Below are 24,715 nucleotides of genomic sequence, written 5' to 3' on the forward strand. Positions count from 1 at the left end.
GTATATGTCATGATTCAGCTTGTTTATGAATTTCATGTTGTCAGAGGTATTAAATGGATGCGTTTATATTAGTTCCACACCTTGCAATTTAAGAAAGTCACCTACATTTCACATTTTTACTGGCTCAAAATGTTCACAATTAGCTCCTGACAAAATAGGTTTTATGATGCCCATATAATACTGATATATATTTCTTTTAGTATCACACTCATACAAAAAAGATCATGATTCCCTTTATTTCACATTTTACTGACTTCTGTTTTTGCATTAGGTCATACTGCATACTTACTACCTAGGTCATACTGTATACTTACTACCTAGGTCATACTGTATACTTACTACCTAGGTCATACTGCATACTTACTACCTAGGTCATACTGTATACTTACTACCTAGGTCATACTGTATACATACTACCTAGGTAATACTGTATACATACTACCTAGGTCATACTGTATACTTACTACTGTATCTAGAATATTGCTTCTTGATGAGCATTACTCATTTTAGTAGTATCTTACTAAAGCCCATATTTTCCATTTTACTGACTCAAGTTAAATTGTGTGTTTATTGTTCATTTCTCAGGCACTTTTCATGCAAGAATCAAATTATTCATGATGATATGCATTGGTACCACACCTATACAGCAAATGAAGCTCATTGTGACCTATATTTTATCTTGTACTGTTTTGGTTTAGTTGCATTTAGCTCATGACCATAAAGATATGCATGTGCATATTGTCCTACCTAGAATACCATCCTACCTAGAATACCATGAATACCATCCTACCTAGAATACCATCCTACCTAGAATCATAAAACTTAGTGGATACCTCTTGGTAAGTTCTACATCCTTATTGCAAAAAAACTGTCTGTGACCTATATTTCATGTTTCATTGACTTTGTTGAAATTTTTGTTTAAGGTTTTGTATTGCATGCTGTTTAACTGAAAATGTCTCTGTACAAGATCCTTACAAAGTAGGTCACTGTGACCTACATTTTATATTTTACTAACTTGGGTTAATTAGTTGTGTTTTTTATATGCTCTTTTTAGTCTCCGTTAACTTTACATTGTCAGAATCATGCAGTATTTTACAATGTTGAACACCTTCATATTGCACGCATTTGCACGACACATGTGCCCAATAGTAGTATAGTGTATTAAGAACTGCTTTGTAAACAAATCATGTACACTCATCTAATAGACACTTTAGGTTTCATTGATTAAATTTGTTTTGAATGAACTAAAGCAGCTGTTTTGTGGACTGACAGATACCAGCTGCTTTGCAATATTCTGCGTTAACTTTTCGATACAATGTTTTGGATTTAGGCTGGCAATAGACACTATACAGATCATAATATTGCTGAGGTTCCTACAAATAACATGCAAATGACAAGGCATAAATGTGTCTTCTTTAACTGGTAATAAGAATAGCAAAAAATATACTTACAGTTTTACATCCTGAATTTCCTCAAAATGTGCTTTCTTAGTTCTGCAAATCTGAATTACATGAGCTATGTCACAGGTTCTAAAACTTGATTACACATTTCGAAATTGTGCTGTAGTTTCAACTACATTCCAACTGTAATAACAATCTCCTTACTGCGCTCAAAATGAAATGAACATTATATTCCATAGCCTCTTTTTGATAATTACAATTGAAAGAATGTATATTTCCCCCCCCCCCATTATGATTCCAAACATTCAGTGACAGAAAAGAAACACACATGCAGATGAGTCAAGATGCCAGCCTTGCTGCTCAAATCAGACATACGTCATGTAGAATTGACACAGATATATTCTATCCATAATCATGAAATTTAGTAGAATAAAAAAATATACCAAAATCCGTTCATTCTGGATGAAATAGAAAAGTTGTGCATAATGACTCTTAAGTTTCAGTTTTAAGTTGACCAAAACAACAATTTCTTTTGAAAGTGATGTTGAGCATGCAACAAAGTTCAAATTTCACTGGTTGGAGTAATGTGCGCATTAATATTGTTGTTGTGTACTGATGAATCTGCACTTGTGTATTTTGGTTGGAATACAGCATAAATTCATTTACTTTGTTTCTTTTAGTGTCGTTTTGTTTACATAATTAAGTCTTAGGTAGAATAAGAAAATGAGTATATCATAAAAAGGTTACTGCATTTGTATGGGAAAATATGAGCTCGTTTTGTCGGATGGATATACTGCACTCCCATGGTCATGCAGTATCCATCCGATAAAACCTGTTCATATTTTCCCATACAAATGCAGTCACCTATAATATTGACCATATTGATTCTGCCATACTATTTACATCCTAGCCTACACAAAAAGCCCTTTCTTAAGCATTATTCAGTGGTAAACTTTCCATATTAATGACTATACATTGTCAATTGCAGTAGGTTACTCTTTCCATATTGATGACTATACATTGTATATTGTAGTAGGTTACTCTTTCCATGTTGAAGACTATACATTGTATATTGTGATAGGTTACTCTTTCCATATTGATGACTATACATTGTGTATTGTGATAGGTTACTCTTTCCATATTGATGACCATACATTGTGTATTGTGATAGGTTACTCTTTCCATGTTGAAGACTATACATTGTATATTGTGATAGGTTACTCTTTCCATATTGATGACTATACATTGTGTATTGTGATAGGTTACTCTTTCCATATTGATGACCATACATTGTATATTGTGATAGGTTACTCTTTCCATATTTGATGACTATACATTGTGTATTGTGATAGGTTACTCTTTCCATATTGATGACCACACATTGTGTATTGCAATAGGTTACTCTTTCCATATTCATGACCACACATTGTGTATTGTGATAGGTTATCCTTTCCATATTGATGACCACACATTGTGTATTGCAGTAGGTTACCCTTTCCATATTGATGACCATACATTGTATATTGTGATAGGTTATCCTTTCCATGTTGATGACCACACATTGTGTATTGCAATAGGTTACTCTTTCCATATTGATGACTATACATTGTGTATTGTGATAGGTTATCCTTTCCATATTGATGACCATACATTGTATATTGTGATAGGTTACTCTTTCCATATTTGATGACTATACATTGTGTATTGTGATAGGTTACTCTTTCCATATTGATGACCACACATTGTGTATTGCAATAGGTTACTCTTTCCATATTCATGACCACACATTGTGTATTGTGATAGGTTATCCTTTCCATATTGATGACCACACATTGTGTATTGCAGTAGGTTACCCTTTCCATATTGATGACCATACATTGTATATTGTGATAGGTTATCCTTTCCATGTTGATGACCACACATTGTGTATTGCAATAGGTTACTCTTTCCATATTGATGACTATACATTGTGTATTGTGATAGGTTATCCTTTCAATATTGATGACCACACATTGTGTATTGTGATAGGTTACTCTTTCCATATTGATGACCACACATTGTGTATTGCAGTAGGTTACTCTTTCCATATTGATGACCACACATTGTGTATTGCAGTAGGTTACCCTTTCCATATTGATGACCACACATTGTGTATTGCAGTAGGTTACTCTTTCCATATTGATGACCACACATTGTATATTGCAATAGGTTACTCTTTCCATATTGATGACCACACATTGTGTATTGCAGTAGGTTACTCTTTCCATATTGATGACCACACATTGTGTATTGCAGTAGGTTACCCTTTCCATATTGATGACCACACATTGTGTATTGCAGTAGGTTACCCTTTCCATATTGATGACCATACATTGTGTATTGTGATAGGTTATCCTTTCCATATTGATGACCATACATTGTATATTGTGATAGGTTACTCTTTCCATATTGATGACTATACATTGTATATTGTGATAGGTTACTCATTCCATATTGATGACTATACATTGTGTATTGTGATAGGTTATCCTTTCCATATTGATGACCACACATTGTATATTGCAGTAGGTTACTCTTTCCATATTGATGACCACACATTGTGTATTGCAGTAGGTTACTCTTTCCATATTGATGACCACACATTGTGTATTGCAGTAGGTTACCCTTTCCATATTGATGACCACACATTGTGTATTGCAGTAGGTTACTCTTTCCATATTGATGACCACACATTGTATATTGCAATAGGTTACTCTTTCCATATTGATGACCACACATTGTGTATTGCAGTAGGTTACTCTTTCCATATTGATGACCACACATTGTGTATTGCAGTAGGTTACCCTTTCCATATTGATGACCACACATTGTGTATTGCAGTAGGTTACCCTTTCCATATTGATGACCATACATTGTGTATTGTGATAGGTTATCCTTTCCATATTGATGACCATACATTGTATATTGTGATAGGTTACTCATTCTATATTGATGACTATACATTGTGTATTGTGATAGGTTATCCTTTCCATATTGATGACCACACATTGTATATTGCAGTAGGTTACTCTTTCCATATTGATGACCACACATTGTGTATTGCAGTAGGTTACTCTTTCCATATTGATGACCACACATTGTGTATTGCAGTAGGTTACCATTTCCATATTGATGACCACACATTGTGTATTGTGATAGGTTACTCTTTCCATATTGATGACCACACATTGTGTATTGCAGTAGGTTACCCTTTCCATATTGATGACCACACATTGTGTATTGCAGTAGGTTACCCTTTCCATATTGATGACCACACATTGTGTATTGTGATAGGTTATCCTTTCCATATTGATGACCATACATTGTATATCGTGATAGGTTATCCTTTCCGTATTGATGACCATACATTGTATATTGTGATAGGTTATCCTTTCCATATTGATGACCACACATTGTGTATTGTGATAGGTTGTCCTTTCCATATTGATGACCATACATTGTATATTGTGATAGGTTACTCTTTCCATATTGATGACAATACATTGTATATTGTGATAGGTTACTCTTTCCATATTGATGACTATACATTGTGTATTGTGATAGTTTACTCATTCCATATTGATGACTATACATTGTGTATTGTGATAGGTTATCCTTTCCGTATTGATGACCATACATTGTATATTGTGATAGGTTATCCTTTCCATATTGATGACCACACATTGTATATTGCAGTAGGTTACTCTTTCCATATTGATGACCACACATTGTGTATTGCAGTAGGTTACCCTTTCCATATTGATGACCATACATTGTGTATTGTGATAGGTTATCCTTTCCATATTGATGACCACACATTGTATATTGCAGTAGGTTACTCTTTCCATATTGATGACCACACATTGTGTATTGCAGTAGGTTACCCTTTCCATATTGATGACCACACATTGTGTATTGTGATAGGTTATCCTTTCCATATTGATGACCACACATTGTGTATTGCAATAGGTTGCTCTTTCCATATTGATGACCACACATTGTATATTGCAGTAGGTTACTCTTTCCATATTGATGACCACACATTGTGTATTGCAGTAGGTTACCCTTTCCATATTGATGACCATACATTGTATATTTTGACAGGTTATCCTTTCCATATTGATGACCATACATTGTATATTGTGATAGGTTACTCTTTCCATATTGATGACCACACATTGTGTATTGCAGTAGGTTACCCTTTCCATATTGATGACCACACATTGTGTATTGCAGTAGGTTACCCTTTCCATATTGATGACCATACATTGTATATTGTGACAGGTTATCCTTTCCATATTGATGACCATACATTGTATATTGTGATAGGTTACTCTTTCCATATTGATGACCACACATTGTGTATTGCAGTAGGTTACCCTTTCCATATTGATGACCACACATTGTATATTGTGATAGGTTATCCTTTCCATATTGATGACCATACATTATATATTGTGATAGGTTACTCTTTTCATATTGATGACCACACATTGTGTATTGCAGTAGGTTACTCTTTCCATATTGATGACCACACATTGTGTATTGCAGTATGTTACCCTTTCCATATTGATGTCCACACATTGTGTATTGTGATAGGTTATCCTTTCCATATTGATGACCACACATTGTGTATTGCAGTAGGTTACCCTTTCCATATTGATGACCACACATTGTGTATTGTGATAGGTTATCCTTTCCATATTGATGACCACACATTGTGTATTGCAATAGGTTGCTCTTTCCATATTGATGACCACACATTGTGTATTGCAGTAGGTTACTCTTTCCATATTGATGACCACACATTGTGTATTGTGGTAGGTTATCCTTTCCATATTGATGACCACACATTGTATATTGCAGTAGGTTACTCTTTCCATATTGATGACCACACATTGTGTATTGCAGTAGGTTACCCTTTCCATATTGATGACCACACATTGTGTATTGTGATAGGTTATCCTTTCCATATTGATGACCACACATTGTGTATTGCAGTAGGTTACCCTTTCCATATTGATGACCACACATTGTGTATTGTGATAGGTTATCCTTTCCATATTGATGACCACACATTGTATATTGCAGTAGGTTACTCATTCCATATTGATGACCACACATTGTATATTGTGATAGGTTACTCTTTCCATATTGATGACTATACATTGTGTATTGTGATAGGTTACTCATTCCATATTGATGACCATACATTATATATTGTGATAGGTTACTCTTTCCATATTGATGACCATACATTGTATATTGTGATAGGTTATCCTTTCCATATTGATGACCACACATTGTGTATTGTGATAGGTTACTCTTTCCATATTGATGACCACACATTGTGTATTGCAGTAGGTTACCCTTTCCATATTGATGACCACACATTGTGTATTGTGATGGGTTGCTCTTTCCATATTGATGACCACACATTGTATATTGCAGTAGGTTACCCTTTCCATATTGATGACCACACATTGTGTATTGCAGTAGGTTACCCTTTCCATATTGATGACCATACATTGTATATTGTGACAGGTTATCCTTTCCATATTTATGACCATACATTGTATATTGTGATAGGTTACTCTTTCCATATTGATGACCACACATTGTGTATTGCAGTAGGTTACCCTTTCCATATTGATGACCACACATTTTATATTGTGATAGGTTATCCTTTCCATATTGATGACCATACCTTGCATATTGTGATAGGTTATCCTTTCCATATTGATGACCACACATTGTATATTGTGATAGGTTACCCTTTCCATATTGATGACCATACATTGTATATTGTGATAGGTTATCCTTTCCATATTGATGACCACACATTGTGTATTGTGATAGGTTTTTCTTTCCATCTTTAAGACTATACATTGTATATTGTGATAGGTTACTCTTTCCATCTTGAAGACTATACATTGTATATTGTGATAGGTTACTCATTCCATATTGATGACTATACATTGTATATTGTGATAGGTTACTCTTTCCATATTGATGACTATACATTGTATATTGTGATAGGTTACTCTTTCCATCTTGAAGACTATACATTGTGTATTGTGTATTAGGTTACTCTTTCCATATTGATGACCATACATTGTATATTGTGATAGGTTACTCTTTCCATATTGATGACTATACATTGTGTATTGTGATATGTTACTCATTCCATATTGATGACTATACATTGTGTATTGTGATAGGTTACTCATTCCATATTGACGACTATTGACGACTATACATTGTGTATTGTGATAGGTTACTCATTCCATATTGATGACTATACATTGTGTATTGTGATAGGTTACTCATTCCATATTGATGACCATACATTATATATTGTGATAGGTTACTCTTTCCATATTGATGACCATACATTGTATATTGTGATCGGTTATCCTTTCCATATTGATGACCACACATTGTGTATTGTGATAGGTTACTCTTTCCATATTGATGACCACACATTGTGTATTGCAGTAGGTTACCCTTTCCATATTGAAGACCACACATTGTGTATTGTGATAGGTTGCTCTTTCCATATTGATGACCACACATTGTATATTGCAGTAGGTTACCCTTTCCATATTGATGACCACACATTGTGTATTGCAGTAGGTTACCCTTTCCATATTGATGACCATACATTGTATATTGTGACAGGTTATCCTTTCCATATTTATGACCATACATTGTATATTGTGATAGGTTACTCTTTCCATATTGATGACCACACATTGTGTATTGCAGTAGGTTACCCTTTCCATATTGATGACCACACATTTTATATTGTGATAGGTTATCCTTTCCATATTGATGACCATACCTTGCATATTGTGATAGGTTATCCTTTCCATATTGATGACCACACAATGTATATTGTGATAGGTTACTCTTTCCATATTGATGACCATACATTGTATATTGTGATAGGTTATCCTTTCCATATTGATGACCACACATTGTGTATTGTGATAGGTTTTTCTTTCCATCTTTAAGACTATACATTGTATATTGTGATAGGTTACTCTTTCCATCTTGAAGACTATACATTGTATATTGTGATAGGTTACTCATTCCATATTGATGACTATACATTGTATATTGTGATAGGTTACTCTTTCCATATTGATGACTATACATTGTATATTGTGATAGGTTACTCTTTCCATCTTGAAGACTATACATTGTGTATTGTGTATTAGGTTACTCTTTCCATATTGATGACCATACATTGTATATTGTGATAGGTTACTCTTTCCATATTGATGACTATACATTGTGTATTGTGATATGTTACTCATTCCATATTGATGACTATACATTGTGTATTGTGATAGGTTACTCATTCCATATTGACGACTATACATTGTGTATTGTGATAGGTTACTCATTCCATATTGATGACTATACATTGTGTATTGTGATAGGTTACTCATTCCATATTGATGAGTATACATTGTATATTGTGATAGGTTACTCATTCCATATTGATGACTATACATTGTATATTGTGATAGGTTACTCTTTCCATATTGATGACTATACATTGTATATTGTGATAGGTTACTCTTTCCATCTTGAAGACTATACATTGTGTATTGTGTATTAGGTTACTCTTTCCATATTGATGACCATACATTGTGATAGGTTACTCTTTCCATATTGATGACTATACATTGTGTATTGTGATATGTTACTCATTCCATATTGATGACTATACATTGTGTATTGTGATAGGTTACTCATTCCATATTGACGACTATACATTGTGTATTGTGATAGGTTACTCATTCCATATTGATGACTATACATTGTGTATTGTGATAGGTTACTCATTCCATATTGATGACTATACATTGTATATTGTGATAGGTTACTCATTCCATATTGATGACTATACATTGTGTATTGTGATAGGTTACTCTTTCCATATTGATGACCATACATTGTATATTGTGATAGGTTACTCTTTCCATATTTTTGACTATACATTGTGTATTGTGATTGATTATCCTCAGTAGGTTCACTGTATCTTTTACTTGTGAATGAGTACAAGAGTTAAAAGAGTGGCCTGCTTTTTATGTGCGGCCTTAGCTTTAGTGGCTAGTCAGTATGGTTATTGATGCATGTACTACGATTGTACTAATGGCTGTCACTCCAAGTTACTAATAGCCTTGGATTTCCCACCATTATAGTCTGGTTTCTAGGAGCAGAAAATGATAATTGGTTCTGGAGCAGATTTTAAGAATGTTGATTTTTGTAAAATATAAATAATACAAAATCAAGCTCAGTCTCTTGTTATTATCAAATCATTTTAGTACTTCTACTTTCATTTTTTAGAAAAGTATTCTTTTTGATTGTTTTGTTTTGTATGTCTTGTAACAGTATGTATGCATGTATATTTGTAGGTAGGTAGGTAGGTAGGCAGGCAAGTAGGCTGTCATATATATATATATATATATATATGGCTTAATGGTATGCCAGCAAAATACTGCCTATATAGTGCTAATTAAAAGTTAAAATCAAAATTTTAAAAAGTGAATAATTGAAATAAAATGAAGAAAAATTGAAGAAACAAGACATTCATTTTAAAAGGGGCCAATTATATTGTCATGTCACTTTAATCTGAAATTATTTTCTACATGATAATTATTGTTTACAATGTCTGCTGGAGACTACTAAATGCTTCACCGAGGTGAGCTATTTAATTTTTTAAATTACATTTTGGTTCTTTATACTGCAGATTTCACTTAGAGGAAAACTTAGATTTATCAACTATAGCTGAGAAGTGTCCATATAACCTGACGGGGGCAGATTTCTATGCTTTGTGCTCAGACGCCTTGTTGAATGCCATCAAGAGAAAAATAGATCAGCTAGAAAGAGGTGAGAAATAGTAGTGTCAGTATGAAATGACACTTAGATACCAAAACTTTCTTTTTTGTTTAATTCTGATTGGCAGTATTTTTCTGATTTTGCTTGTTTCATGTTATTTGTTTGTCAAGTCTGATATGGCTGCTCAGTCATTAATTGGATAGATCAGATTATGCACTTAATTATTTGTTTTTAATACCAGTTATTCCAGACAATATATTCCAAATAACAATATTTAAGAACTATTACAGTTCAATGAGTCTTTACTTTAAACATATTACACCTCTCCCTCGATAACTCGTGCACAACAGGTTCCTCAAACATAGACCGCACTATAAGCAAGGGCACAAGTTACTGAGGGACCTCCAAAAATTGAAAAGAAATTGGTTTTACATTGAGAAAACTGTTGGGGGGGGGGGGCATTAGGGAACTGGGTCGTTTAATGACTGAATCCTCATTTTACAATCACATCAATAATAATTTTGAATAATGCGCTTTTTCTAATGAAGTTGTATGTTATTCTGTTTAAATAACATTTATTTTCAAAATGTCCACCATGTGAAAGATTGTTCCAACTGGTTTCAACAACCATCACGTGTAAGCAAAAAATCAGTGTATTACGTCACTGCTTTTTGTTTTCTTGATGAGTCTGGTTCCTGTAGTGGTGTTTAATAGTATCCTGCCAAATCGGGAGTCAACAGAGCTGGGAACTAGACTAACTGTTGAACCACCAAACAAGATTCCTTTTTTTCAAAAACGTGACATTTGTTTCATGATACAATTGTCTACGTCGAAACTCAATTTTTGCATTGTTCAGTTAGTACATTATTGATGTCATAATTTCATTGGAAGTAATAATGAAACTTCTTATCATCCTTGAGGATATCTCTTAGTGCCAGTTCAAGAATTCTCTGAAACTCATTTGCCCACAATGGTCTGTATCTGTGAAATCAAGCTCTTTATTTTACGAAGTATTCATTTCGTTTGGCTGTCTTGCTATCTTTGATCACAGTTATGAAAGAGTTGGTAAATTTAAGGTAGTTTATGTTACATACACAATAACATTAATAACAGTGTTCAATTGATTAAATAAAGTGAATTCACCTGACATACAACCGGGGCCACTAGATTTTAAGTTTGTATGATTTTTGTGCCTTTTAACTTTTCTATTATTTCACCTCCTTTATTTGATTCAAAAGAATTAACATGATGATACAAAGATGGTCTGCTTTTAATTCAGTGCAGTAATACAACAAATATTTTCGCAAGTCAGTTATCAAAACACGGTCGGCACTTAATTAGGTTCTCATAGAAACACTTGCGGACATAGCTGTTACAGTAGATTAACGCATTTTATATTTAATTACAAGAGAACACATTGCATTTATGATGATTACTCTTAAAAGGAACTAAAAGATAGAACTAGAACACAAATTTGAATTGAAAACAAAATTATTTAATTTGTATTTATTTATTGAAGTACTGCCTCCACTCTGCGTAAGTGACATTTTCATTGATCGAAGTTTCCATACATATCGTTAATTGTGGTGTACTGGGAATGTCATTTGGAAAGAAAATGTAAAAAATTGTATGACCTATTTTTAAATTTGATATTTCATAATGTTGATTAAAATTTCCAGGTCCTATCTACCATTTTCAACGATAAAACGAGCGATATATATCAAAGTTTCTGTTACCAATTTTGATCACGATTTTCTTCAAGTTCAACAGATAGGGATCAATTTTTGGGATGTTTTCTGGTTTAAAAAATGGGATCCACACTGACCTCACATTATAAGTGGGTTTGCGAGTTATCAGGGCATGAGTTATCGAGGGAGTGGTGTAGTAACATAAAATTTAAATGAATTATCAGTGTGCAAAAATGCAGGTTTATATAGCATATTTTTTGCACTGTGTAACACAATTGAATTAAAGTGTAATTGCTACAGGCACATGCCTTGATAAGGTCTCTCTGTTTTGGTTATAAATATCCCACTCTTTGTGCACATATCTTGATCATGAAATGCCTGAAGAGAGGGAATCAGTGGCTAAAACCTGCCTAGAACATCATGACTTTCATACACCCACCATAAACTGAATGTATTTTGTTGTGTGCATGTCCATCAGTCAGTTACAAATTCATTTCGACGTAAGTTGCCCACAAAACTTTGTTGATGGCTTGCAGCTCAGGTAAGGAAGAGCCCTGTTGATTTCAGGGTCAAAAGCTGAGGTAAGGAAAAGCCCTGTTGATTTCAGGGTCAAAGGTCAGGTTTGCTGAGGTAAGGAAGAGTCCTGTTGATTTCAGGTTCAAAGGTCAAGGTCACTCTGACTGAAAAAAAAGAAAAATTTTAAGTAAATTATGTTTCGCTGAAAATATTTACCTAATCATTGAAAATAGTCTTTTTCTATCTCATGTAGACAAAGGGCAATAACTCTTGCCCATTACTTCCCCTTCTCACCAGCCAGGTGTCACTAGCTTTAGCTGAGCTGATATACTAATGAGAATGTTCATATGGCAGGGTGGTTGGGAGGGTTTTTAAGTTATCTGATTGGGTAATGTGATTGGGATTCTCCTGCAAAAACATTCCCCAATCACATTATGTTAAGAGAATAGTATTAAGAGAGAGTGTTGAGCATACTACCTCTGTCTCTGGTATCCTTCTGGAAAATAATGATGGATTCCTGAAGTGAACAATAACCCATTCTCCTAATTACATAAGCAACACGGCCTAGGGTCACTTGATCTATGACCCCAACATATGGTTAAGAAGATAATTATTTAAATCTTCTTACCTACAAATTTTCACTGGCAAATCCAGCAACACAAATAGGCTGTGTTTGTTGTTTGAATTTTGTCTGGTGGACATCTTAGCTGCTGCCACTGAACCTGCTAGATTCAAGGTTTGCCTCTGTGAAGCTAAATCTTTGAAAAGATTGGCTCTGTATGCCAGCCAACTGCTTCTACTCTAACTCAAATCAAAATATTACGTTTAAACATGAGGCTTAGAGAGATCTCTCGAATCCTATGAGAGGTAATCTTCATGAGGAGACTCTGACTTCTCAATGCACTGAGTGTATGACCCATTTTAGCCACGAAGCAAAGGCTTGAGGAGTGATATTCTGTTCACTGGCTTTCACTGGAAGAAAGAGGCATTTGCATGTGCCATGGCTTCTCTCAGTTCATTTCAGATAGTGCTTTATTGCACAATCACAGTCTTGCATGGCTTCTGTTCTCAACCTATCTAAGGAAGAGAGTGAGTGAATGGTGACTCAGTGATTACCAACAGATGGTAAGCTATTTTTAGGCTGCGAAGCCTGGTTGTGTCAAGAGGACCACCAAACCACCTGATCTGACTGAAGAAAGGGCATGTAGCTCATTCACCCATCATGTGAAGCTAAAGCTATCAGGAAATAATGTTTTGTATGATAGTAACTTTAGCAAAGCGTGGGCAAAAGGCTTGAATTTATTTGAATGGAGCTAAGCTCTAACCCAGTACAGATTCCATTTTGGAAACAGACTGAAGGATTATGGTTGATTGAGATCAGAACTGGCTAAAAGATCCGAGGGGAATAAATATGACTACTATATCAGAATGTCAGACCTGCCAACCATTATGATTTTGCCATAAGTCTTATGATAGTGACCCTTAAAATGCGGACTTTCAAAATAGAAGCTAAAACCACAGAAAAATTATTGTTGCTGAAAAATCCGGATAATTGGATCATCAGGTTTGATTTGGATCTGGGTTTCATATTAGAATTAGTGGAAAACTACTGAAAATCAGATGGCAGGACAAGGTACCAAACACAGAGGTGCTCACTAAGGCCGGCATGACAAGCATCTACACCATGCTGTGCAAGGCACAACTCTGATAGGCTGGCCATGTTGTCTGCATGCCAGTAGAACGCCTGCCTAAGAAGGTCTTCTATGGAGAGCTACACCAAGGCAAGAGATCTCACAGTGGTCAAAAAAAGGACACCCTCAAGGCTTCGCTTAAGAACCTAGGCATTGATCCTGACAGCTGGGAGAGGGTCGCTGTTAACCAATCTGCTTGGCGCAGTCAAGTCAATGCTGGTATGGCCATCTTTGAGCAGAAAAGAACGTGATCTGTGCAAATCTAGGAACAACAGTTCTGCAACTCCTGGTCAGCAACCTGTACATCCATGTCCCCACTACAACAGACTCAGGCTGATTAGCCATCTCCGAACCCACCCCCAGTGAATCGATGACATTAAATGGACCTCATTGACACCGATGGACGAATATCATCATCCATGGAATTAGTCAGGGAACAAGATTAACTTTACAGCAGTACCTCAGGCACTTTAAACCGCAAATATTTTTTCATGCAAAGCACCTGCATGATCAACTGATGATTATAAAAGTTTTTAAAAATGGCATCTAGCAAGCAATGCATGTTAAAAATGAAAGGGAAAAGAAGCCTGTTAAAAAATTTAAATAGGCAGGACAGAAGAATAAAAAGGAATATTTAAATTCTTGTGAATAAAAGCAGAAAGGGACACAATTACGTTTATTGGACATCACATGTTGATTTGCATATGTCTTCTAGTGAGAGATATGATTGCCATTGTCTTGTGAAATGGATAAGAATTACATCAAGCTGAGAGATAGCAATAAGCCATTGAGATGCATAGAGTTTGGAACTGAAGTTTTGCAACTGTACCAGAGGTCAATAAGGTCTACATGTACTTTACAAACATTTTCACTTGAACGTAGAGTTTCATGTTGCTGCATGTTTTGAATACCAAACTTTTAAATAAATTTTCCAGCTTGACAGTACAGTAGCAGTTTATCATATTTTGTTCCAACTTACAGAAAACTGGTAAAACTAAAGCAAAAAATCACCTGCCTTACCGAGACGGTCTCATTAGGGTTGGCAGATCTGGAATGTTTCTGATATTATGGAGCAGTAGATAGGCTATACGTGGCGGCCAATATAAATGGTGGAGGAAGAACCCTGGAGAACCCCAGAAAGAACCACCGACCCACAATAAGCTACTGGCAAACTTTCTCCCATACCCACATTGGCTGCCATTGTCCTAGTAAAATCATTTGCAAGAGGTGCATAAAAAGACAGCCCAGTGGGATTAGGTCTGCTGCCGCATTGATTAAAGCCAAGGAGTTGCAAGAAGTCTCTTGCTGAAACCCAAGTCCTGTTGAAAATGGACTCAATGTGTTCAATGATCCTGACTACTCATACAGAGGAAGCTGTACCAGATTCAGGTAGGCAATAAATTCCATACCCAGATGGACAAGAAACTGTGATGGATTATAGGTCAGACTATTCCTAGTTCACTAGAAAGCCTAGATGATCTAAAAGGGAGGGAAGATCATTTGTGCCTTTGAGTTGAATAGAGCTTACCATACATTTCTGGAAGATGTTATCCAGGTATGCTGTCATCATTGTAGATGAAGTTGATTGGAACAGGGTGATGACACAATATATAACCTTGGTAAAAACCCAAGGACTTATGTTGAGGTCAAAGGGTAGGATTTTAAACTGATAAACCTTGTCACAGTAAGCAAAATGGAGAGAATTTCAATAACATGGGGTGGATTGGGACATGAAAATATGTGTCTGCCAGATCGAGACTGGTGGCATACTTGTTCTGTTGGATGGAGAGACAAATTGATCACACCATTTTAATCATGAATTTTGGTGGTAAAATGAATTAGTTGAGTTGACTGAGGTCAGTGAATAGCCTCAACTTGCCATTCACCATCTGCTCATGAAATAACATTGAATAAAATCCCAGCCATTGTGGTCTTTGTACAATCTCCAATGCCAGTTTTTTTCAATGAGTGACCATATTTCCTGTTGTAAGAAAGGTATCCTTCTCCCATTCTAATAGTTCATTTGGGAAGAGGGGAGAAAAGGAAAAGGGAAGGGTTTGGATAAATGAAATCCGAAGTCGCTTCAAAATGACTTGGATCACTCAGTCTGAGGAAATCTTATCTCCTGGCATTGAGCTCAGATCTATATTGCACCTTTGACAGAAAAGATCCATTGTCCCTAGCCCGTTTATCATCTCTCTGCATTGGTGGGGTTTGAGGGTTTTGAAACACTTGTTAGGGATGAGCAGTGAATTGGAGGGGCAGTTCTTGAGCTGCCTCACATTTGATCTTCTTCAAATTTTCCTCCAAAGAGTATCGGTGACCCAAACAGGGTCATGTTTAAAGCCAGGGTATGATGAGACTTGAGTGACATGGATCACAGACATGTTGCATCTTATTAGATTGAAGTTGACTACATCCTGGACTAGCTTTGGCATAGTGACTACATAGTGACTACATCCTGGACTAGCCTGGATGTTTTGGCATAGAACACCTGTTTGTCCACTTCAAAATATTGGAGGAGACATGTGAACTGCTGCTAGATTTGATTTTTAGTCAAAGGCTGGGAGACCAGTACCGAAGGTGTCTGAGTAAGTGTTGTACCAGCATGCTGAGAATGTTTCTGGTACTTGGCTTCTTGAAAGGAAAGCCTTAGAATCCCTAAGACCACAGTTCAGCCTGACAGATGGTCATTAAACTCCCTAATTTTATTAGATTGGGGAAGGAGCCAAAATTGACGATGTCTTTTCCTCTTAGTCAAAATCTACCAATGCTTTAACTTTATATTCTTGAGTTACAGTAGGATGTGGAGGGCATTCTGAAGTTGCCAACACCATATAAATGTCCTCAACTGTGGCTTTGAGTTTAAATTCAGTCTGTTCCAATGTCGGATCAGAATACGACTGATTGTAGGAGCTTCGTCATACTCATGTGTGTCGAGTCCTGACCTGGTTCCGCTTGCAGCTTTATATAAGCCACACCAATTGGTACTGATGACTCAATGCCGTCCTCTTTTGAAAATCTCACCCATGGATAAGCAGTGAACATATGGAAGTCCAGCACTGCTGAAACAGCCATCTGGTTTTCCTGGCACATGGTCAGCCTCGATGCTGTTGGTATAGAAGACAGAATGGCTATCACCAGTACCAGCCACTCGAAGAGCCTGGCTGAACGGACAGATTTCTCACTGAAATCTCCATCATAGTAAGGAAATGTCACTGATATAATGTCTAAAAGGATGGATCTGTCACTAAGATCCCCATAAATCCTAGTTGACTGGACCATTTGATCAAATATCTCCATGTGCTGGATGGTTAGCACCTGCGGTACTGGCTGCTGCAAGGGGATGTCTTGATGGATTGATTTCTCACTGAAATCTTCACCATGTTACGGTTATGTCACCTATGGTATGGCTAAACAGATGAATCTGTAACTAAGATTCTCATAAATCCTAATGCATTTAGTTGACATTTCTACTGAACCGACACAGGTAGAGAAAACTAAGTATGAATTAGCAGTTCAGCAACTAACTCGCTGATTCCATCTCCGTTACTAACAGAGCAAGTGAAAAATAGCCAGTGTTGTACTACTCATTAATGACAGCAGGAGGTCAACAATAGCATGGCATAACATGGTTGTAAATAAATGAAGTTCATAAAGGTGACAAAATCACTCAAATTTAAAAGAAACTGTAAAAATAATATATACAGCATGTAGAAGAATGATTGTCCCACTCATCAAATCCAAAATAAAAGTTTGATGGTCCAAGTTGAATGCTAAAATTGCTTGAATTGTCAGGAAATTATGATGTTATCAGTACAGCAGCAAAGCTAAAAGCTAGCAACAACTGGCAGTAGCAAGGGGAGGTAATGGGCAAGAGTTACTGCCTTTGTCTATTTAAAATAGACAGGACAAGACCATTTTTGTCTTTTAGTAGAGCTGGATTCACAAGGTAGCAGGCTAATAATCCTAACTTAATGTGATTGGGGAATGTATTTGAAGGTGAAATGTCTCTGCAGAATGACTCGAATTCTCCACCATCTACAGTTATCAGACTCTGGATGGCTTTGCATTTAGAGTAAGGAAGAACCCCATTTATTTTGCAATCAAACATTCAAAGGTCGAGGTCATGGTAACTGAAAGAATAAAAATGGCTTCCACTTAATTAGATTAGTTCTAAATCACATACCTGGACCAAACTTTGTGAATCACTTGTACTTGAAGTAAGAAAGAGCTTATTGATTTTGAAGCCCATAGTCATGTTTTTTGCAAAATAACATTAGTTTTACATCACAGATAGGACCAGACTTTACAAATGGTTAGTACCTGCAATAATGGTAAAGCCAAGTGATTTAGAGTCAGGCAATCAAAGCACAGGTTCACTGTGACAGAAACAAGTAAAAAAAAATTCTTACCGATTTCATTGATCTAAATAGGAAGCTAATCAGCATAGGAGTCGTGTTATCAGCATAGGACTTGTGTTATTATCATAGGACTCGTGTTATCTGCATTGGACTCGTGTTATCAGCATAGGACTCGTGTTGTCAGCATAGGACTCATGTTATCAGCATAGGACTTGTGTTATCAGCATAGAACTCATGTTAGAGAGTCAGCATAGGACTTGTGTTATCAGCATAGGACTTGTGTTATCAGCATAGCACTCATGTTACAGAGTCAGCATAGGACTCATGTTATCAGCATAGGACTCATGTTATAGAGTCAGCATAGGACTTGTGTTATCAGATAGGACTCTTGTTACAGAGTCGGGGCCCCGAGTGGCCGAGTGGTCTAAAGCGCTGTCCGTCACGGATCACTGCCATCTCACCTCTGTCTGCGTGGGTTCGAGTCCAAGGCTCGGCAAATGTGCATATGTGAGAAAGCTTGCCAGTAGCTTCTCGTGGGTCGGTGGTTCTTTCCGGGGTTTTCCCGGTTCTTCCTCCACCATTAATACTGGCCGCCATGTATAGCCTATCTTGTGCTGAAAAATGGCGTTAAACCCTATAACAACAATAACAAAAAATATTACAGAGTCAGCATAGGACTCATGTTATCAACATAGGACATGTGTTACAGAGGCTCAAAGCAACATAGATAAAAATAGCTAACTCTTCTGGTATGTGTATTCATGTGATAGCGACATTGTTTATTGTATTAGTAATGTGCTGTTATTAAGATAAACTTCACAGTGAAAAAAATTACTCTAATGATTTCTTATGTGCACAGTACAAGTGTTAAGTCAGGTATGGTATTGGTAAAACATCGATCGCAGTATTTCCTGAAAGCAGGTTCATCTCTTTACATTTCTGTAGCAATTTTATGGTGCTTTCAGAATTGGTGGCAACTGGTATTTAACCCGGGTTGTGCAACCATCCATCCAGATAGTCATCTACATTTTTAACATACATATTATCTTTTTATCATTAAATTTGAAGATGAATAACCTCTTAATTCACTTACAACATTTACTGGGGTCCCAAGTGGCCGAGTGGTCTAAAGCGCTCTCCATTACAGATCACTGCCATCTCACCTCTGTCTGTGTGGGTTCGAGTTTCGGATTCGGCTAATGTGGATATGTGAGAAAGCTTGCCAGTAGCTTCTCATGGGTAGGTGGTTCTTTCCTGGGTTTTCCTGGGCTCTTTCTCCACCATTAATACTGGCCGCCATGTATAACCTATCGTGTGCTGAAAAATGGCGTTAAACCCTACAACAACAACAAAATTTGCTAAAATTCTTTGCTTGCTTGGACTGAAGAGTTTATTTATAGTATCTTGGACCAATGAAAGTAGTTATCCTTAGATTTACATTGATTTAATCTGATTTATTATTCTGCTAAAACTTAATTCTTACTGGACATCAGTTTTATCTGTTCAGTCATTTGAAACACTGTGCAAGTTTAGCATTTAAATGATAAACTTGCGACATTACTCTTCAGTTATGAGGAAAATTGTACACATGCCATATGATTTTTTTTATTATCTGGTCACAGATAAGAGGGACTAGTGTAATGGCATCTTGTCTTTTGTTAGCACACTTTTGTTGACACACCTAAAATACACACAAACAGTTGCCATGAAATTTTAAACATCTAGTCAAGGTCTAGTTTGTCTTAAATGAAACTAATGCTGCTCTGATATCAAATATAGCTACCAGAGCAAACATTTTTGAAAATCATATTTATTGCTACTCATCCTTAAGGGTAGGTCATATCAACATGGGATTTTCACTCAAAGACTTCTTAAGATGTCTATTTGGTCTTAAATGAAAATTATTTTACTCAGACATCCACTATAGCTACTGCAGCAACCATCTTTAAAAAACTTATTACTACTACACTTAAATGAAAGGTTATGTCAGCATGAAGTTTTCACTCAAAGAGTAATTATGCTGTCTAATTTGACCTAAACAAATGGTGCCAATCTGACCTAAATGAATGGTGCCAATCTGACCTAAATGAATGGTGCCAATCTGACCTATATGAATGGTGCCAATCTGACCTACATGAATAGTGCCAGTCTGACCTACAGGAATGGTGCCAATCTAACCTACATGAATGGTTGCAATCTTACCCAAAAGAATGGTGCCAGTCTGACCCAAAAGAATGGTGCAAATGTGACCCTAATGAATGGTGCCAATCTGACCTATAAGAATGGTGTCCATCTGACCTAAATGAATGGTGCCAAACGGACCTATATTTATGGTGCCAATCTGACCTACATGAATGGTGCCAATCTGACCTACATGAATGGTGTCAAACTGACCTACATAAATGGTGCCAATCGGACCTACATGAATGGTGCCATTCTGACCTACATGAATGGTGCCAATCTGACCTATATGAATGGTGTTAATCTGACCAACAAGAATGGTACCAATCTGACCTTCAGAAATGGTGCCAATCTGACTTAAATGAATGTGCCAATCTGACCTACATGAATGGTGCCAATTTGACAGCCAGTGTGGCCACCAGAGCGACCATCTTGAAAATCTTGTTTTTGGTACTCCTCTTGAACAGAAGTCATATCAGTTGTTGTTTGCACCTGAAGACATAATATAGTGTCTATGTGGTGTTAAATGAAAGATGTTCTGATTAGATATTCACTATGGCTGCCAAAGTGAAAATCTTCTCACTCTTCCAAGTGGAAAGTCATATCAACATTAGGACTTAAAATGTCCTGTTGGTATTAGTACATCCACCATGGCAGCCATCTTGAAAATCTTAATATTGATTCTTCTCCTAGATGAAAAGTTATATCACTATGGGGTTTCACTAATTATGGTATCAGTTGGGCCCCGAATGAGAATGGTGCTGATCTGACATCAAATATGGTTGCCACAATAAACATATTTGAAACTATTGTCACAAATTCTCCTGAATGGATGGTCATATTAAAATGGGGCTGCCACAGTGGCTTATTTAAAAATCTTGTCACTCAAGAATATCAAAGATAGTTTCAATGCTCATATCTTATAAAGAAGAAATGGTCATATCTTGAATTCCCAGAAATTGTTTTCTTCCAGGGGTTTTTTGTGATAGTAATTCCATTTCTTGTGGTCATCTGCCACATGTTTAGCAAATGTATCCTGTAATGAAGAACATCCATTTTCATTACCTTGATCATTTTATCCTGTTTCAAATAACCTAAATGAAACTTGATTCATTGTACCTTGCTTCTGTAACAAGTTCTCTTAACCCTATAGGTTCAGTCTTAGCATAATGTTGTCTTTTGACCAACATCTTTCAAGAAGGGGCCCTGAGTGACCGAGTGGTCTAAAGCGCTCACCGTCACGGATCACTGCCATCTCACCTCTGTCTGCGTGAGTTCGAGTCTTGGATTCGGCTAATATGGTTATGTGAGAAAGCTTGCCAGTAGCTTCTCGTGGGTCGGTGGGTCTTTCTGGGGTTTTCCGGGTTTTTCCGCCACCATTTATACTGTCCGCCATGTATAGCTTATTTTGTGCTGAAAAATGGCGTTAAACCCTACAACATCAACAACAGCATCTTTCACGAAAATATCATCTCTAAATGCTGATGCCTGGACTTACCACAGGTTACAGTTGTTATCTTTTTTTCTTGTCAGAGAAAACTAAAAAATTTATGAATCTGTTGCTTACTGTAATCAAAATGTCACCAGCTTTAGATAAGATCAGAAACAATATTTAGTACTAATGATCATCTTCAGTATGCACAATACATATACATTCTCTTGTTATTGTAGGTGAAACTGTGGACCAGTCTATTGTCGTGGTGACAGAGAAAGACTTTATAGATGCTCTTGAGATCCTGACTCCATCTGTTTCAGAGCAAGAAATACTTCACTACAAGGAACTCAGGAGTAAATTCGCTGTATAGATTCTCAATTTCTAATGAGGCATCAAGAAAGAAACAAGAACACAGCTTTGCTTTATTTTGCATTGTAAAGATGATGGAAATTGTAAAGACGATAGAATTGCATTGTAAAGATGATGGAGTTGCATTGTAAAGACGATGGAATTGATCAAATTCTCAATTTCAAACCATCATTAAAAAAATTCTTTAAGCCTAGTTAATGATTCTCAACATTCACTTATGCAACTCAGTTTTATCAATTGACAGCTTCTTAACCATAATCATTAGAATTATTTTTATTATTATTACCGAGTTAATGTAGTATTATGTATTTGCTTGCTCTTTCCTTCAGTAGAATAACAATGCAATGAAGATTCTGATAAAGATAAGTACATAACTAAGCCTTTGACTATTGTTTTATCATGATTCATAATTTTGTTGCAAGTGACCCTTGTTCTCTTTTATGAAGCACTCCACCTGGGTGGAAGTACATCATAATAGAATATTGCCTGGAAAACATTAAAATTAATAATTATTTGATGTCAGGTGTATACATGTCAGCAAGTGATGTATTCTTTATCAGCATTTAGTATAAATTAGTTCCGTTAGAAATATGTGAATTCTAACAGCAGAAAATGTAACTTAAATCCTTAAGTTAACATACATCTTATTATCATTTGTTTGATACATAAAATATGACATTCTGAACATAGACGAAAGGAAAGGTCATCAGATTTGCTAAAGGGACTTGTGTGTCCAAAGAAAGATTATTCTTACCATGCCAAGGTATGGATACCGATTGTATTACATTTGAACAAAAATTGCTATCAAGGTTGCAATATGGTAAATGTGCTACTATGATGAGTTTTGCCATCGGTCTCAATGGTAAATGTGCTACTATGACGAGTTTTGCCATCAGTCTCAATGGTAAATGTGCTACTATGATGAGTTTTGCCATCAGTCTCAATGGTAAATGTGCTACTATGACGAGTTTTGCCATCAGTCTCAATGGTAAATGTGCTACTATGACAAGTTTTGCCATCATTCTAAATGGTAAATGTGCTACTATGATGAGTTTTGCATCATTCTCAATGGTAAATGTGCTACTGTGACGAGTTTCGCCATCAGTCTCAATTTTTGTTTGGATTTAGACAGTTGTTTCATAAATTGTTTTCTCTCACAATTTATCTAAAAAATTATTTTTACAATGTTAACATTGAATGTTCTCAAATATTTCATTCCAGATTATTTGTTTTGTGTTAATATTTAATAATTAAAAAATCCAATATTAAATGCCTTACATAGATGAGTTCTATTCTTTTATATTTTTGTTTTTTATGTGATATAAATACAGTCAAACCCAACTTGAAGACCATATTTTGGAAAATCACCTGCCTCTCAGAGCAGAGTTTTAAAGCACATAAAAGGTTTTTTTTAGAATAATGACCTCTGTTTTAGTTGGCTTAGGGTGTGGTCTTTCAAGACAGGTTTTAAAGTATTTCTTAAGCTTATGTCGATACTTTAAACATTTCTCTACCTTTCTTGACAGAAGTAATGTCACATGCAGAATTAATGATTAACTGTAACAAAAGTTAATATTGCAAAATTGTAACATTTCATTATGCTGTTTTGAATGCAATGAACCGAAATTTGATACATGAATAAATGAGCTGAAAATAAAACTTAATTTTCTGACACAATCACCACTTTCCACACCTTATTTGTCGAGATAGTTAATTTGATATTACATTGGGGGGGATAAACAGTTGTTGAAAAAAAGAACATTTAAGCCATTATTGGGCAGAGTGATCTCCCCTTTGTTATAAGGCTTTGAAGCAAAACCTATAAAACATCTCAGTTACTGCTTTTGTTCTTGCGAAGGAGCTTACTCTTTCACCATGAGAGACCTCGCAAAACCAGTTTGAACTTGGAAGCATTGGAGGAGTCCTTTCACCTCTATAGTACAAGTCACATGGGTTATGGATGCACATTTACTCATTTTAAATTAAATATAAATCGTTCTTTTAAAATTTACCACTAAGTTTCTTAGACCAAAGTCTATTCAATCCTGATTATTTAATGCTCTGCACCTTAACTGTCACCAAGAAACTGTTAGAAAAAAATTATCCTTTGCAATGGACTTTTACAATGGTGGCCATGTACTAAATTTGGGTCAAAATAAGCATGGTCACAATCGAGGGT

The 24,715-nt window shown here is 35.9% G+C and overlaps 1 protein-coding gene across 2 annotated transcripts in view; it reads left to right on the forward strand.

Moving 5' to 3' along the window:
- The window catches only part of LOC149773007 (peroxisomal ATPase PEX6-like), a 104,007-nt gene extending 80,188 nt beyond the window's left edge, over positions 1–23,819 (forward strand). For both annotated transcript variants that reach the window (XM_089946980.1, XM_089946981.1), the window contains 2 exons: positions 10,204–10,343; positions 22,404–23,819. In XM_089946980.1, the coding sequence (XP_089803106.1) occupies positions 10,204–10,343; positions 22,404–22,537 (274 nt within the window). In that variant the 3' untranslated portion in view covers positions 22,538–23,819. The remainder of the gene's footprint in view (positions 1–10,203; positions 10,344–22,403) is intronic.
- Positions 23,820–24,715: the final 896 nt, after the last annotated feature.

This window comes from Sinohyriopsis cumingii, unplaced genomic scaffold, assembly GCF_028554795.1.
Source record: "Sinohyriopsis cumingii isolate HCF-2022 unplaced genomic scaffold, ASM2855479v2 utg000938l, whole genome shotgun sequence".
NCBI lineage: Eukaryota > Metazoa > Mollusca > Bivalvia > Unionida > Unionidae > Sinohyriopsis > Sinohyriopsis cumingii.